Here is a 14,027-nt window from a genome sequence, read left to right on the forward strand (position 1 = left end):
AAGAAGTGGTGAGACGTAACTCTGTATAGGTAGTTGGAAGCCACACAGAGAAGGAGCCTTGAACGTTATATTTAGGAATTTTAATTTATTGTATATTGATGGGAAAATAATAGGGGATTTTGAACACTGCAATGAAAAATCATAGTACATTCTAGGAGAGTGAGTCTCAAACTTGAGCATGCACCAGAATCTCCTGTGGGGCTTGGCAGGACAGAGAGTGATGCCCCACCACCCCCACCTCAGAATTTCTGATTCGGTAGGTCTTCAGTGGGGCCCTAGACCTTTGCTTTCTAACAAATTCTACAGAGGTAAATGGATAAGACTTTATTACTATCTGGATATGAGAGACAAGCCATAAAGAGAGAGAATCTCATTTACCTAATGTGAGTGAGAAAAAGCATGCTAATCCTGTTCTCTGAGACTGAGAAGGTGGAAATGGAGAAGGTTTGAGTGTGAGAAAATGATCATGAGCCATGAATTCATTTTAGAAAGGTTGTGTTTGAGGCACCGACAGAGTATTTGTAGGGAGCTGTTCACCAGACATAATTCTTGGGCCTGGGGTTGAGAGAGAGCAGAATTATAGACACACATTTTAGAGCCTCAGGCATGAAACTGTGGAAATGTTGGAGGTCGGGATAAAGTATGAAGACAAAGGAGGTGAGAGCTGAGGATTAACCCCTGGGATGAAAAAAAAGGAGGCAAAGAATGAGAAGACAGCTGGAAAACCAGGAGAGGAAAGTCTGCTGGAAGGCATGGGCTTAAACAAGAAAGGGATGGTTTTAAGTGATGAGAGGGTAAGTAGATATGGACAGAGGGAAGGCCACTAGATCTGCCTATTGGCAAGTCACCAATGACCTGTGGGAGATGTGTTTTCAGGGAACTGGAAGGGGCACACACAACTGACAAAGGAGAGAAGAGTCAGTGGAAGGTAAGGAGAGAAGAGTCAGTGGAAGGTGAGGAGTGAACGCAGGACTGGGTTGATGATTGGGGAAACTCAGGTGCGAGAGTGAGGAGAGAGATGGAGCAGGAGCTTAAGGAGGAACTAGGGCCGGAAGATGCTTGTTCTAGGGTCCAGGAGGCTTCAGCAAATTGATAGGTGAGATTAAAGAAGAATGGGGAGAGGAAGGGATGGTGGGAGGGAGAGAGAAAGCGAAGGAGAGAGAGATGGAGGAAAGGAGCAAGGTTATAGAAAGGAGAGGGCATAGAATTAGGGGCTAAAATATGGACGTAGGTGGGGAACTGGGGGCAAACCGATGTCTTCTCAGAAAATAAAGAAGAGACCTGACCTCTGGGGAGTGAAGAGATGGGGGGAGGCTGTGGATGAGAGGTGAGACACAGAGGTCTAGAACAGTCACTCACTTAGGAGTGTCCAAGAACTTGCACCCTTTCAGTCCTTCCTGTCATCACACCTGACTTAGTGGCAAGCTTTTCCATGTGACTGGAGTGGTCACTCCAGGTGGGCGAGGCTGAATCAGGCCATGCACTGTGTGGCCTTGGTTCCTGCCTGCAGCCTTCTGGCCCCAGGCTGCAGTCTGATTGGGAGGCCACAGAGATTCCAGGAGACACAATTTCATACTCATTTCCTAGTGGGTGGACTTTGCTGTAAACAGATTTTCAATTTTCATTTTATTTTTTCCCCAAACGCAGTAGTTGGTAATTTAATGAGTAACATTCTCCAACAAAGTTCTTCAGGTCATACATTCCCTCGTTCAATCACTGCATCCCATGAAGCTGCTTTAAAAGTTCTGCAAATTAGACATATGTTCTCTCCTTGATTGTGCTAGAGTGGGAGAGGGTATTCGAGACTTAGCTGGGACACTTTTTAGCACTGGAGGAGACCCAATGTGTCTCTCAGGTAATATAGCAACAAACTGACCAATTTTGATGACTACTTTATAACATTATTTGCTTATGTTTCACATTCATAGTCAAAGGCCTAGCAAAGTGACAGTACATTCATTCTAGGTTCTTTTTAGAGAATGAGCATGCTTATTTAATCGTGAACCAAAAAGTACATACGAGCTGTACTCTCTGAGCCTGAAAGGAGTGGGCTATGTAATCATAGTAAATGACTTTAGCTCAGGTCTGCAAGCAGTAGATGACAGCACACCACTTAAAAAAAATATTTTATGTAGACAGGCAATTCCCACTGGCATTTGTAAGCATTTGGAATTATAACCTCAGAATTAATGCCACACACAAGGGCAAGTTATCAGACATTTGATTTATAAGTAATAAGAAATTCTCCAAGTGAAAATTTATTTTGGCATTCTTTAATTGCAGGATTAACAGAAATAGCTAAAAAAATTTTTAAAAAGTTTGTACTATTTTACCTTATTACTTCTATGAAATTTCTGTTTTTTGTAGGATAGTGTTTATTTGAAATTATGTACCATAAATAAGACCAGAGGTAGAAAACAGCACACCAAACAACAAGCCTCAAACAGAAACAAACAAACAAAAAACAAGACCACACATACTTACAACCTCTCCTGAACCAACTATGTTCAAGAATTAGTAAGTTGCACCCCTCATCCCCGTGCACTCACGAGGCTGGTAAAAGTCATGCCTTCTGGCTTTTTACCATCTAAGTATGTTCTCGGCACCTGATGAGCTTTTTAAAAGCCAGCTTAAAGTCTTCATTAAAACTTGTGTAGAGCAGCGGGTTGATCAGAGAATTAACATAACCAAGCCATGTCAAAAAATCGGCCACTTCAGAGGACACGGTGTAGATACTCAGACCTACAATCAGCTCTTTGATGAAGAACGGTAGCCAGGACAGGATGAACGCACCCAAGATCAGCCCCAGGATGCGGGCTGCCTTGCGCTCCCTGGTACTTGAGATTTGCTGGCGCTCTCCTGGGTGATCTAGGTCATTGTCAAAGGGAGGGATCCTGATGGAGGTGTGGATCTTTTCAAACTCTGTGGTAGGGTCCAACGTGGAGAAGTCAGACACACAGAAAGTCTGTGTCAGTTTACAGCTGGCGAATGAATTTTGGCTATCCGTGCTTCTGTTACTTAAGTGCCGGCTTGAGCCTCTTTTCTGGTAAAGGCTCTTGGCTGCGTGGTAAATCCGGTAATACAGAATCAGTATCAAAGTCAAGGGGATATAGAACGCCCCAAATGTGGAGTAAATGGTGTAGATGACGTGGTCGTGTTGGATGGTGCACTGACTAGGGGGCGGGCTGAGCCGGCGGTGGCTCCTCCAGAACAGAGGAGGCATGGAGATGAAGATGGAGATGGTCCAGACGGTGAGGATCATCAGTACAGCCCTCTTGGCAGTCCTCTTCCTGGCATACTCAATGGCGTTGGTGATGGCCCAGTACCTGTCCAGGGCAATCACACAGAGATGAAGGATGGAGCAGGTGCAGCAGGTCATGTCCACGCTGAGCCACACCTCACAGGTGAAGTACCCTAGCTTCCAGCTGTCCATGACAATGTACATGATGCTCAGGGGCATGACAAGCACGGCCACCAGGAGGTCCGTCACAGCCAGAGAACAGATCAGGTAGTTGGCAGGCTGGTGGAGCTTCTTGGTGGTACAGATGGCCATGATCACGGCAGAGTTTAGCAGCATGGTCAGGGTGGTGATGATCACTAGAGTCATGGAAATGAGCATCTTCTCAGTGATGGTCTTGGGTCTCCCAGCCACACTGGCTTCTGTGGTACAGTTAGTGATGTTCATTTTTCCCTCGTTCTGATCTACACTGTGGAGAAGCTGTTGGGTATATTCATTCAGCTGGAAACTACGTAGACTTGAATGTCTCTCATTTGTAAGGAGGTTGTAATTTCTTCAGTTATGTAGTCTGTTGGGTTCCATTTTGTGTGGGTAAAGGGAAGCAACACAGCATTTCTTCTGAATGGAGGGTTTCTGGAAAACAGTATGCTACTGGTTAAGGAATGAAAAAACCGTATTCTTTTACTTGGAAAACATGAAAATATTTTGGTTTTCATACATTCTTTACATCTTTTTGATATAATTTTATTTCTCATCTCTGAGTCTAAACTTCATCTTTACATTATTCTTCAAATGCTACTTTAAAAAAAAAAGTTAAGTTCCCAAGTTCTTTCTGAGGAAGATATTACCAAATTTTAAGTGTGTCTTGCCACCCAAATTACTTTCTTATTTATACTTATAAGGCTTTTTACACTTGGAAACATACATTCACATAATATGCTTTCAAAATTCTGAGGCCATTACATTAAAGAAAAAATTACATTGTTTATAATAAGCAGCCTTCAAACCAGATTTTAAAGTTTCATAGCAAATATTCAACTCGAGATATTTTTAGTGTCACAATGGGATTCTGCAATTTTGTCTAATTATTTCTGACACTTCACATATCCCACTGTGCATTTCTTTGGAGAAAGGAGAGAAAAAAAGCATATAACGTTACTTTGATGTTTATGGCAAATTATTCTCAGAGGAATACAGTAAATTGACTGTGAAACAACCTTATTAACAATCTCAAAGATCTCTACATTAAAAAAATGTATTTAGTTTTGGTTAGCATTTGTGTCCTCTGTGTGTGTGTGTGTATGTTTGTGTGTGTCTGTCTGTCTATCTATCTATGTGTCTGTCTATCTATCTATCTATTGTCATCATCTGTATACTGGGTAGCTGTGATAAAGCTGAGAAGTCAGTGAGACAGTGACATTTATCGAATGCACAGCTGTAAGGAATTTTTAAAAAGTAAAGTCAAAAATAAATGTATATTCATGAGAACAACTCAATCAAAATCTGCATAGGAACATTCACAGCTAATGACAGCTGGTTACACCACAGATCAAATCCTCTGATTTGACTCTATGGCATCAGGTTCAGGAAAACGTCAAAGAAAAACAGGTGTTTCAGGAATTTTCAGAAGGGACATAGACTGATGTGGATTTGGCCCAACAGACATAATGATTTAGCAAAGGATGAGGGCAAGAGCATGTAAGATGTGTGAAACGGGAGTGAAGGTGGGTGGGGTCTTGGGATGAAGTGGGGACTGGAAGGCAGGGAGCAGGAATCAAGATCTCCAGCCTGGGTGAGATCTAGCTCTAAATTTCATATCTCCTGTTCATAGGGCAAAAACCAAGAAGAAGGGAAATGGATATAGAAAATAAAAGACAGTAATGATGATTTCACTAACGACCAAAAATAGGGCAGTTGTTTTTAAGATAGTCTGCATCTTCCTGCAGTTAAGTGAGCATGGTTCTGCCTTTCTGTCTCCATTATATTTTTATAGTGTTTCTGTGGATGTACCTACTTTTGAATGTCTTGTGTTTCTTTAGTTCTTCCAGGGGATTTTCTCCACCAACAATTTCCTCTTTCTTGTAAATTGAATATTTTCTCCACCGGTATATTTCCCTCCTTTTTAAATCAGTTTAAATGTGCATTTATATTTGAGACCAGGCTGTTAAATTGAAAGAGTCTGGGCTCTGGAATCAGACAAAGCTGCATTCATATCCTAGCTGTGCCGTCTACTAGCTGCTTAGGGCAGCCTCTCTGCATTTCTCCCTGTGTCCCAAGTGTTTGATTCTCCATTTTGACACCTTTCTCTTTAATAAAATTATATAATTTTTTTCCTCCAAATGTTAACCCTTAGCTATGTTTTTCTTGGGTTCTTGAGGTTTGAGGGATAGAGTAGTTCTCAGTAAAAAGGCTTTTCCACTCTGGTTGTAAGATTGGGAGCATAGAGACAAGCGTGAACAAGGGACAGAAAACTTCAGAAATTTCAATTTGGCAATAGAAGCAGTTGGGCAATACATTAATTTTAAAAGGGTGCAGTAAAAAAAAATCAGAACCAATTCAACTTCATAGAGCTTTTAAAAGCTGCTCTGTTTATCTGAGCTCCCATAACTCCAAATTGTCAATTGTGACAGTGTTTTGTTCCTTATTTTATAGGTATTTTTTATTCCTCCCCCAGCGGACTATACCTTTCTGGACAGTGGGATGTATGCCTGATTCCTCTTTCTAACTGCCTTTAGTTAAATTAGTAAAAACATTACACTTTGGGGGACTACATTGTCAGCTCTTTAATGTGACTTCCTGATTTATTGGTGCCCGAGCCTTTCAGAGAAGTCAAGTTTTCTATTCCTGTATGGACAGCAACCCCGAACTCCTGCATACATCCAACTTGCCCTGTTCCATCTTTTTCCATTTCATTATCTTGAAGTTTGTTGCACAACAACACGTGTAACACGTTCTTTTGAATGGCTGGGTGAGATCACCTAGGGAGTGATGCGAGATTGAACAAACATGAGAACTCGGCTTTGGAGCTCTTCACTGTTTAAAAATCAGGTGGGTAAGGAGGAGCCTGCAGATCAGAGGACTAGAAAAGCTCCTGAGGTGGAGGAGAACGATACTGAGAGAGAATTCCATCCCATGACCACGTGAAGAGAGTGTGTAAAGTAAGAGGGTGATCCACTGTGGAAATAAACACTGTGGACAGACCGTGGTGGGCTAGGCAACCTGGGTGACATCCATGAACTTGACAAGAGTAGTTCAGTGCAGCAGTGGCGGTGAAAGGCTGAACGTGGCAGTTTCAAGAAGGAAGGGGAGGAGAGGAAATAGAGACTGAGAATAAGAGCAGTTGCTTTACGTTTTACTGAGAAGGGGAGCAGAGAAATAAGGTAGTAGCTGTAGAGGGGAATGTGGAGTCAAGGTTGCTTTCTTTTTAAGAGGAGAGATTGTCTTTTTAAACCAGGCTGTTTATAGTTTTCTTCACTGTTACACTCAATATCCTTTATACTGGGACAGAGAGCATTTTTGGAGTGAGTGACATGTAAAAGAGGAAGCAGGAAAGCAGAAATGGAGGAGACTGGGATCAGTCAGGGGGGCTGGGGACACCAGGTGGGTGGATTCCTAGAGCAATTTAAGGGATCATGTTGGAGGCAGTGAAGGGACCAAAGATACAGCCGTACTCAGGAAATTATCCAACCGTGATTGTCTTGGCTTCCTTTTACCTTCTTAAGAAAATAACACGTACTTTGACAATCACTATTGACTCCTTTAGGAGGTGGTATGATTTCTAATTAGAACAGTGCTGGTTAAATAGCCCCGGAAAAATCTCTTAAGTATCTTTAGCTTCTACATAGTCCAGGAGAAGGGACTGTAATAACACTTAACTCAGAACACATTCTGCAGAACCAATGCAAATACTGACATCAACGCACCAAACTTTTATTAGTCCACCGGAATGGAAAATTACTTGCAATAATTATAGCTGAAAACGGACATATCCTGTCAGGAGCTGATGCAGGATCATCTTGAGGGGTTTGTAACTTTCAGTTTCTGCTCTAATTATGACATGGAAAATACCAGTGCAGTCCAAAGCCATACTGAAATGGTTTTTCATTAAAATTACAAATAGGAGAGAATCACTTTAAGCCAAGCGGCTCACTGCCTGCTGCTCCCACTTACCAAGATGCTTCAGAGCCTCTGATTTGTATTATCCCAGTGACAGTTAGAGCTCCAGTCACAAGACGAAGTTATGAGCACAGTCAACTCATTTTAACTTCACCCTCTTATCTAGTTTTCTGTTGGTTTTCAAGCACTATTAAAAATTGGCCATAACTATTCTTTCATCTCTCCTTTAATTACCATTTTGCCCAAATTTCTTCAAATCATTTAGAAAATATGTGCCAATTTCTTCTTTTTTTATTTCCAGAGTAGCAGCTTGCCCTCTTATTACTAATTTTATCTCTCTGACTGTTTGTTAAATTCACTTCCTCAGCCTTCAGGAAGACTCTTCTTTGCCTGTCCAGGGGAAAGGAAGGCTGGACAGTCGTGTGTTTCTCAAGCTGATCTTTAGTACGAGCAAAGGAAGATGTAGAGGAGATGCTGGAGTGCGGGGTTCCTTATTCTCTTTTTCTTATTTAAATTGTGATTGGGACATGATATGGTTATTGCAAGGCTATTTACTCATAACAACGGAAAACGTTATCATTGTAAAAATTCAAACAAAACAGCATACATAGTTTTAGGAGATGTTTACATGTTCCAGACAGAAGTCTTTTGTCAGAACAATGTTTTGTGAACATTTTCTTCCACTCTGTGGTTTGCCTTTGTATTTTTTAATGATGTTTTTTGATAAAGCAGAAAAGTTTAATTTTGATGAAATCTAAGTGATCCATTTTTTTCTCTGTCGTTAGAGCTTTTTGTGCCCTAAGATGTTTTTCCTAACCTCAAGGTCACAAAGGTATTTTTCTATATTTTCTTCTAGAAGCTTAATAGTTGTAGGTTTTATGTTCATCTTGGGGGAGGTCACCCAGAGGACATGACTGCCAATTGACCTGTGAGCTGGACCTGGGCAACGGGAGGCTCCTCCCTCCCCCGTCCTTGGAATATATGTTCTGCTCACAGTTCCCACAGGGGGAGCTGTTTTCAAGGACGCAGTCTTGAGACATTAAGGTATTATTGAGACCATCTGGATGGGATATGTGACTGCACCCAGTTACAGCTCCTATGTATACTATAAAGATTCTGGTGGGTGGGGTGTGGAGATCTGTTCATCTTGTGGTCGCTCAAGACCAGCCTCATATTTAAGGCCCCTTGCTTAGTAAACCTGCCACCTGCCGATCTAGAGTAGTCTGCCTCTTTCTTTGGTCTCTCCTTGCCCTCTGTGTAGGGCGGCCAATTTTAGGTTCATGCTGGAAATTCCTGAATTTGCAAATCAAACTGGGAGCCAGCCAGGAGACTGGAGAAATGGGTCTTGGGAAGGAGGCACCTGTGGGGGAAACCCTGAATTGGTCATCGACCTCTCCTTGGGGAAGGGTTACATGTATGTCAGATGCCTGTGGTCCTCTACACGAGTTCGGGGACACTGAAACTCTGGCTGGCTGAATGGCTTGTTTGAGGAACTCTACATGGTGCACTGAGGCAAAGAACGGAAATGAAGGGCTGGCAGTGGGCTAGGCTTTACTGTGGTCAGTTCGCTGGCTACTGGTGTCCAACTAGAGGCGCAAGCTTGGGTTAGAATTTGGAAGGAGAGCTGAGGTTGGAGAAGGACTTGCAGTTTTCCACCGCTCTGCTAGCTTCTGGGCTCTAAGACGAGGTGGGAGAGCACGGTAATAAGTTAGAGACCTTAGTGCGCTGGCTTGCAAAGCTAGGAGGGCACAGCCTGCTGAGAATTAAGGTCCAAGTGCTTGTGACAAAGCCTGATTGGGATGCTAAGAGGTGGAATCCCTGGGAAGGTGATTAGAATGAAGAACAGGATGTTATGATGATTGACAATGAAACGCCCCATGCTGTGCCGTCTGACTGCCTAATACAAAGGAAAACAAAAACAGCAACAACAACCCTAACCAGTGGGACAGCCCCCAATTCAGGAAACACTCATAGTGAGAGAATGTGCCCCTACGGAGCGTATTGATGTAACTACCAAGTTCCAACAAAAGGCCAGGGAAAGTATCCAGGCCAGGGGATACCGGGAGCGGTGGCATTTCTCTGACCAGCCAGGAAGCTGAGAGAATGAGCACCCTGACCACACTCCTGCCCTCTAGCAGTGTCTGCGTGGTGCTCAGAGGGTGCAAGATACTCTCTTACAGACGGGAGTGTTCTATCCTACAGGGAGGCTCGGCCCACCGAGGCGGGGCGTCTCCCTGGGCACGTGGGACCCTGGAAATCTATAGAGGAGGTAAACAAGTTCTGGGGGAGTTTGGTAAAACAGGCCACCTATATCCTTGTCTTTGAGCCCTAATTGGGCCACGGTCACTGTGGGAGTGAAAGCCACTCCCCTCAGTCCACCCCCAGCACCTGGTGTGGGATGCTCATTTCCACGCTGAGCCCAGTCGTCAGGTGACATGTCGATGATGGGCAACCCACTGCTGATCTGGGGGAAACCGACAAATCCTGGGAACAGGTTTGGGCTACAGGAAAGCCCCCAGGCAGAGAGGGAACTCATAAAGCCGGAAAGTCTATCCCAACCTGCTGTAAAAGTAACCCAGTAAAGGTAACCTGGAAGCAAATATAGCTTTACTTCCTTGTTGCCAGGACCCCACCTAAAAACATAGACCAGCAACACAAAGCCAGGCAGGTTGGCCAGTGGAAAAGCCTTAATACCTGGACAACAGTTCAGACCTGCCCCACCTGCCCCTATCACTCCTGATGCCCCACCTGCTCCAGCAGACCTCAGAGATACAGTCCTATACAGTCTACATCCAGGTAGAGGATGCAGGCCAAGATCGCCTCCAGGTGAGGGCGACTGGAGGCAGTTGGAAGCCTCATGTCGAGGTCACTATTCACTGGTCCCCCAGAAATGAACAAAAGGTGATGATTCCGGTTTGATGATTCCGGTTGATACGGGAGCCAAATGTTTTCTAATACATTGTAACCCTAGAAGTTTTCTGGCCCCCTCAGCACCATCGATGGTTACAGAGGACAAAGAGTTACGGTCAGGAAGGTCCCTTTGACGTTGCAAATTGTGCGTTCTCCCCACATGAACAAAACGGACCCATTGCATTGATGATATAATGTTAACATATAAGGACTGGCCCCTGCTGCTGTAGACTTTGCTGGAACCTCTGTGGAGAGGATAGACAATGAACCCGCAAAAATTCAAGGCTCAGGCACTGCCATAAAGTTTTGAGGAGTCATTTGGTTGGGTAACATGGATGTTGTCCCAGAAGCTGTGGTTGATAATGTGCAAACCTATCCAACCCCTACGGACATGTTCCTCCAGGTGGAACCTCTCAGCATATCATAGTAAGAACTCCCCTTCCTATCAAGGGGTGGGCTATTTTTACCCCAGATGGATGTCTAGTTGTTTCAGCACCTTTTGTGGGAAAGACTTTCCTTCCCCTATGAAATGCTTTGGTGCCTTTGTCAAAAATCAATTGACTGAAAAAAAAATCAGTTGACTGAATATGTGTCAGTCTATTTATAGACCCTCTCTTCTGGTCCACTGATCTAATTTTGTGCCAATATAATAATATCTGTATTACTGTAGCTTTATAGTAAGTCCTCAGATCTGGTAGTATGAGTCCAACTTTGTTCTTTTTAAAGATTGTTTTGACTATTCTAGGATCTATGAATTTCCATATAAATTTTAGAATCAAATTGTAAATTTCTATGAAAACCCTGCTGGAATTTTATTTATGATTGTGTAGAAATTATAGACTAATTTAAGGAGAATTGAAATTTATCAATATTGTGTGTCCTCCAGTCCATGAAGAAAGTAGCATTCTCCATTTATTTTGGTTATTTCTTAATTTCTCTCAGTAGTATTTGTAATTTTCAGTGCAGAGGTTTGTACATATTTCTTTAAATTTATCTCTATGTATTTTAATATTTTTGATGTTTTTGCAAGTGGTATTTGTAATTCAATTTCCATTTTATTGCTTGTATAAAGAAATACAATGCACTTTTGGATGTTAATTTTGAATCTGTGATCTTGCTAGATACTCATCAATTCTAGTAGATATTTTGTAGATTCTGATGATTTTTCTGTGAAAACAGTCATGTCATTTGCAAATAGGGAGTTTCATTTTCCAATTTTATTGCTTTTATTTATTTGTCTTGCTTTATCATACTGACTAGAATGCCAGTAAAATGCTGAGTAGAGGTGAAGGCAGACATTCTTACCTTGTTCCCAGTATCAGAAGGAGACATGTTCAACATTCACCATTAATATGAAATCAGCTGTAAGGTTTTCTTAGATCCCTTTTTTTAGTTTGAGGAATTTTCTTCTATTTCTGAATTGCTGATAGTTTTTATAAAAAGTGGGTATTTAATTTTACCAAATGTATCAACTATTAAGATGATTTTATGATATCTTTTCTTTATTCTGTTAATGTAGTGAATTACATTAATTGATTTTTGAATGTTAAACCAATCTTGCAGTCTTGAAAAAACCCCAGTTAGTTAAGGTGTATTGCTGTTTCTAGATATTGCTAAATTTGATTTGCCAATATTTTGTTAAGGATTTTTCATTTATGTTCAGGAGAGATATTTGTCTGAAATTTTCTTTTCCTGTATTGATTTTGCCTAGTTTTGGAATCAAGGCTGTGCTGGCCTTAAAAAAAATGAATTAAAAATGAATTTAAAAACTTTCTGAAAAAGTTTGAGAAATATTGATGTCATTTTATTTGTAAATGTTTAACAAAAGGTGCCTGTGGATCCCTTTGGATCTTGAGTTTTCCTTGTGAAAAGATTTTAAATTATAAATTTCTTTAACATATATAGGGCTTTTTAGGATTTCTATTTATTCTTGTGTCACTTTTGGTAATTTATATCCTTTAAGGAATTTGTCAATTTTATCCAAGTTATTAAATTCATAGTCATAAAGTTAGTCATAATAGCCCTTTCATACCCTTTTAATGCCTGTAATGTCCATAGGGATATTCTCATCTTCATTTTTGATGCTGGTAATTTTAGTTTTTATCTCTTGATTAGCCTGTGTAAGGGTTTTACAATTTTATTGATCTTTGCAAAGAATAAGCATTTGAATGACTTGATTTCCTTTATTATCTATTCTTTAATTACTTTCAGACTTTATTATTTCCTTCCTTTACTTACTTTGACTTAACTCACCCTTCTTTTTCTGGTCTCTTAATGTAGAAGCTAAAATAATTAGTTTAAAGCTTTTTTCACCAGCAGTATAAGAACTTAGAATTTAAAAATGTGCTCTAAACACTATTTTAGCTGACTCCTACAAATTTTAGTATTTGTATTTTCATTATCATTCAGTCAGAAATCTTTTCTAATTTCTTTCATGGTTTCTTTTTGACGTATGCAACAGCTAGGAGTGCATTCCTTAACCTAACTTAACAGAATATTTAAGGGTTATATAGATTTTTTTAAGAATTGGTATTTAATTCCATGGTACTTAGGCTCACAAAATATGGTCTGCATGATTTCAATCATTTAAATTTTATTGAGACTTATTTTATGGCTCAGTTCACAGTCTATCTTGGTGATGTTATGTGTGTTTAAAAAGAATGTGTGTTCTGTGATTGTCCCATGTAATTTGTTTGACAGAATTGTTCAGATCTTCTATACCTTTACTGATGTTTGGTCAATGATTGCGAGAAGAGTGTTAAAATCTCCCAACTGTAAGTGCGAGTATGTTTCTTTAAAATCTGGTTAGCTCATTGGTTTGGTTTGGGCTTTTGCCTTATCATGTTTGCTGACCTGTAAAGGAGAGGCTCAATTTTTATAATGTTCAGAACGTATTGTGCTTCTTAGACTATTACACAGATACCGCTTTGTTTGGTGAAGAACAAACTTTGCTTTCTCTTTCATTCTGCAGTGTGTTTTTCCCCACTCTGCTCTGCCTGTTGAACTCATTTAGCATTCGACTTCTTTAACTGTGCTTTGTGGGCAGTTCATTAGCTCTTAAGTTCTACTGTGCTTCAGGCAGGAGCATACAGTAAGATAAATTTGTACCATCTATTTTTTAAAATAAACGTTTTAGTTTGATATAATTTCTTATTTATAGAAAAGTTTTAAATGAAGTACAGAGAGCTCCTGTATACCCATCACCCAGTTTTACCCATTGTTAACATCCTACATTACCTAGGACATTTATCAGAACTAAGAAAGTGGCTTTTATTCATTACCCTTAACTAAACTCCAGACTTTATTTGGATTTAACCAGTTTTTCCATTAATGCCCTCTTTCTGTTTCAATCCAGGATATCACATTGTACTTAATTGTCACATTTCCCTCTAGCCTGTGACAACTTCTCACTCTTTGCTTCTTTTTCATGACCTTGATGGTCTTGAGGAGTACTGGCCAGGTATCCTGCAGAATGACCCCTGATCTTGGTTTGCCTTAAGTTTTTCTCATGATGAGACTGGGGTTGTGGGTTTGGGGAAAGAATACCATGGAGATGAAGTGCCCTTCTCATGACATCATATCGGAGCACAGCCCATCCACATGACATCACTGGGATGTTAACCTTCATCACTTGGATAAGGTGATGCTTGCCAGGATCCTCCACTGCAAAGGTACTATTTTTCCCTTTCTCTACTGTATTTTTTGGAAGTGAGTCAGGAAGACTAGCCTACCCTCAAGGGTGGGGAATTAAGCTCCTCTTCTT

General features: G+C 41.0%; 1 protein-coding gene across 1 annotated transcript in view; it reads right to left on the reverse strand.

The window, feature by feature from the left end:
- Positions 1-2,358: 2,358 nt before the first annotated feature.
- The window catches only part of HTR1E (5-hydroxytryptamine receptor 1E), a 66,961-nt gene continuing 55,292 nt past the window's right edge, over positions 2,359-14,027 (reverse strand). Inside the window, exon 2 of the mRNA XM_010987724.3 lies at positions 2,359-3,871. Within this exon, the coding sequence (XP_010986026.1) occupies positions 2,588-3,685 (1,098 nt within the window). The 5' untranslated portion in view covers positions 3,686-3,871 and the 3' untranslated portion in view covers positions 2,359-2,587. The remainder of the gene's footprint in view (positions 3,872-14,027) is intronic.

Source organism: Camelus dromedarius, chromosome 6, assembly GCF_036321535.1.
Source record: "Camelus dromedarius isolate mCamDro1 chromosome 6, mCamDro1.pat, whole genome shotgun sequence".
Lineage (NCBI taxonomy): Eukaryota > Metazoa > Chordata > Mammalia > Artiodactyla > Camelidae > Camelus > Camelus dromedarius.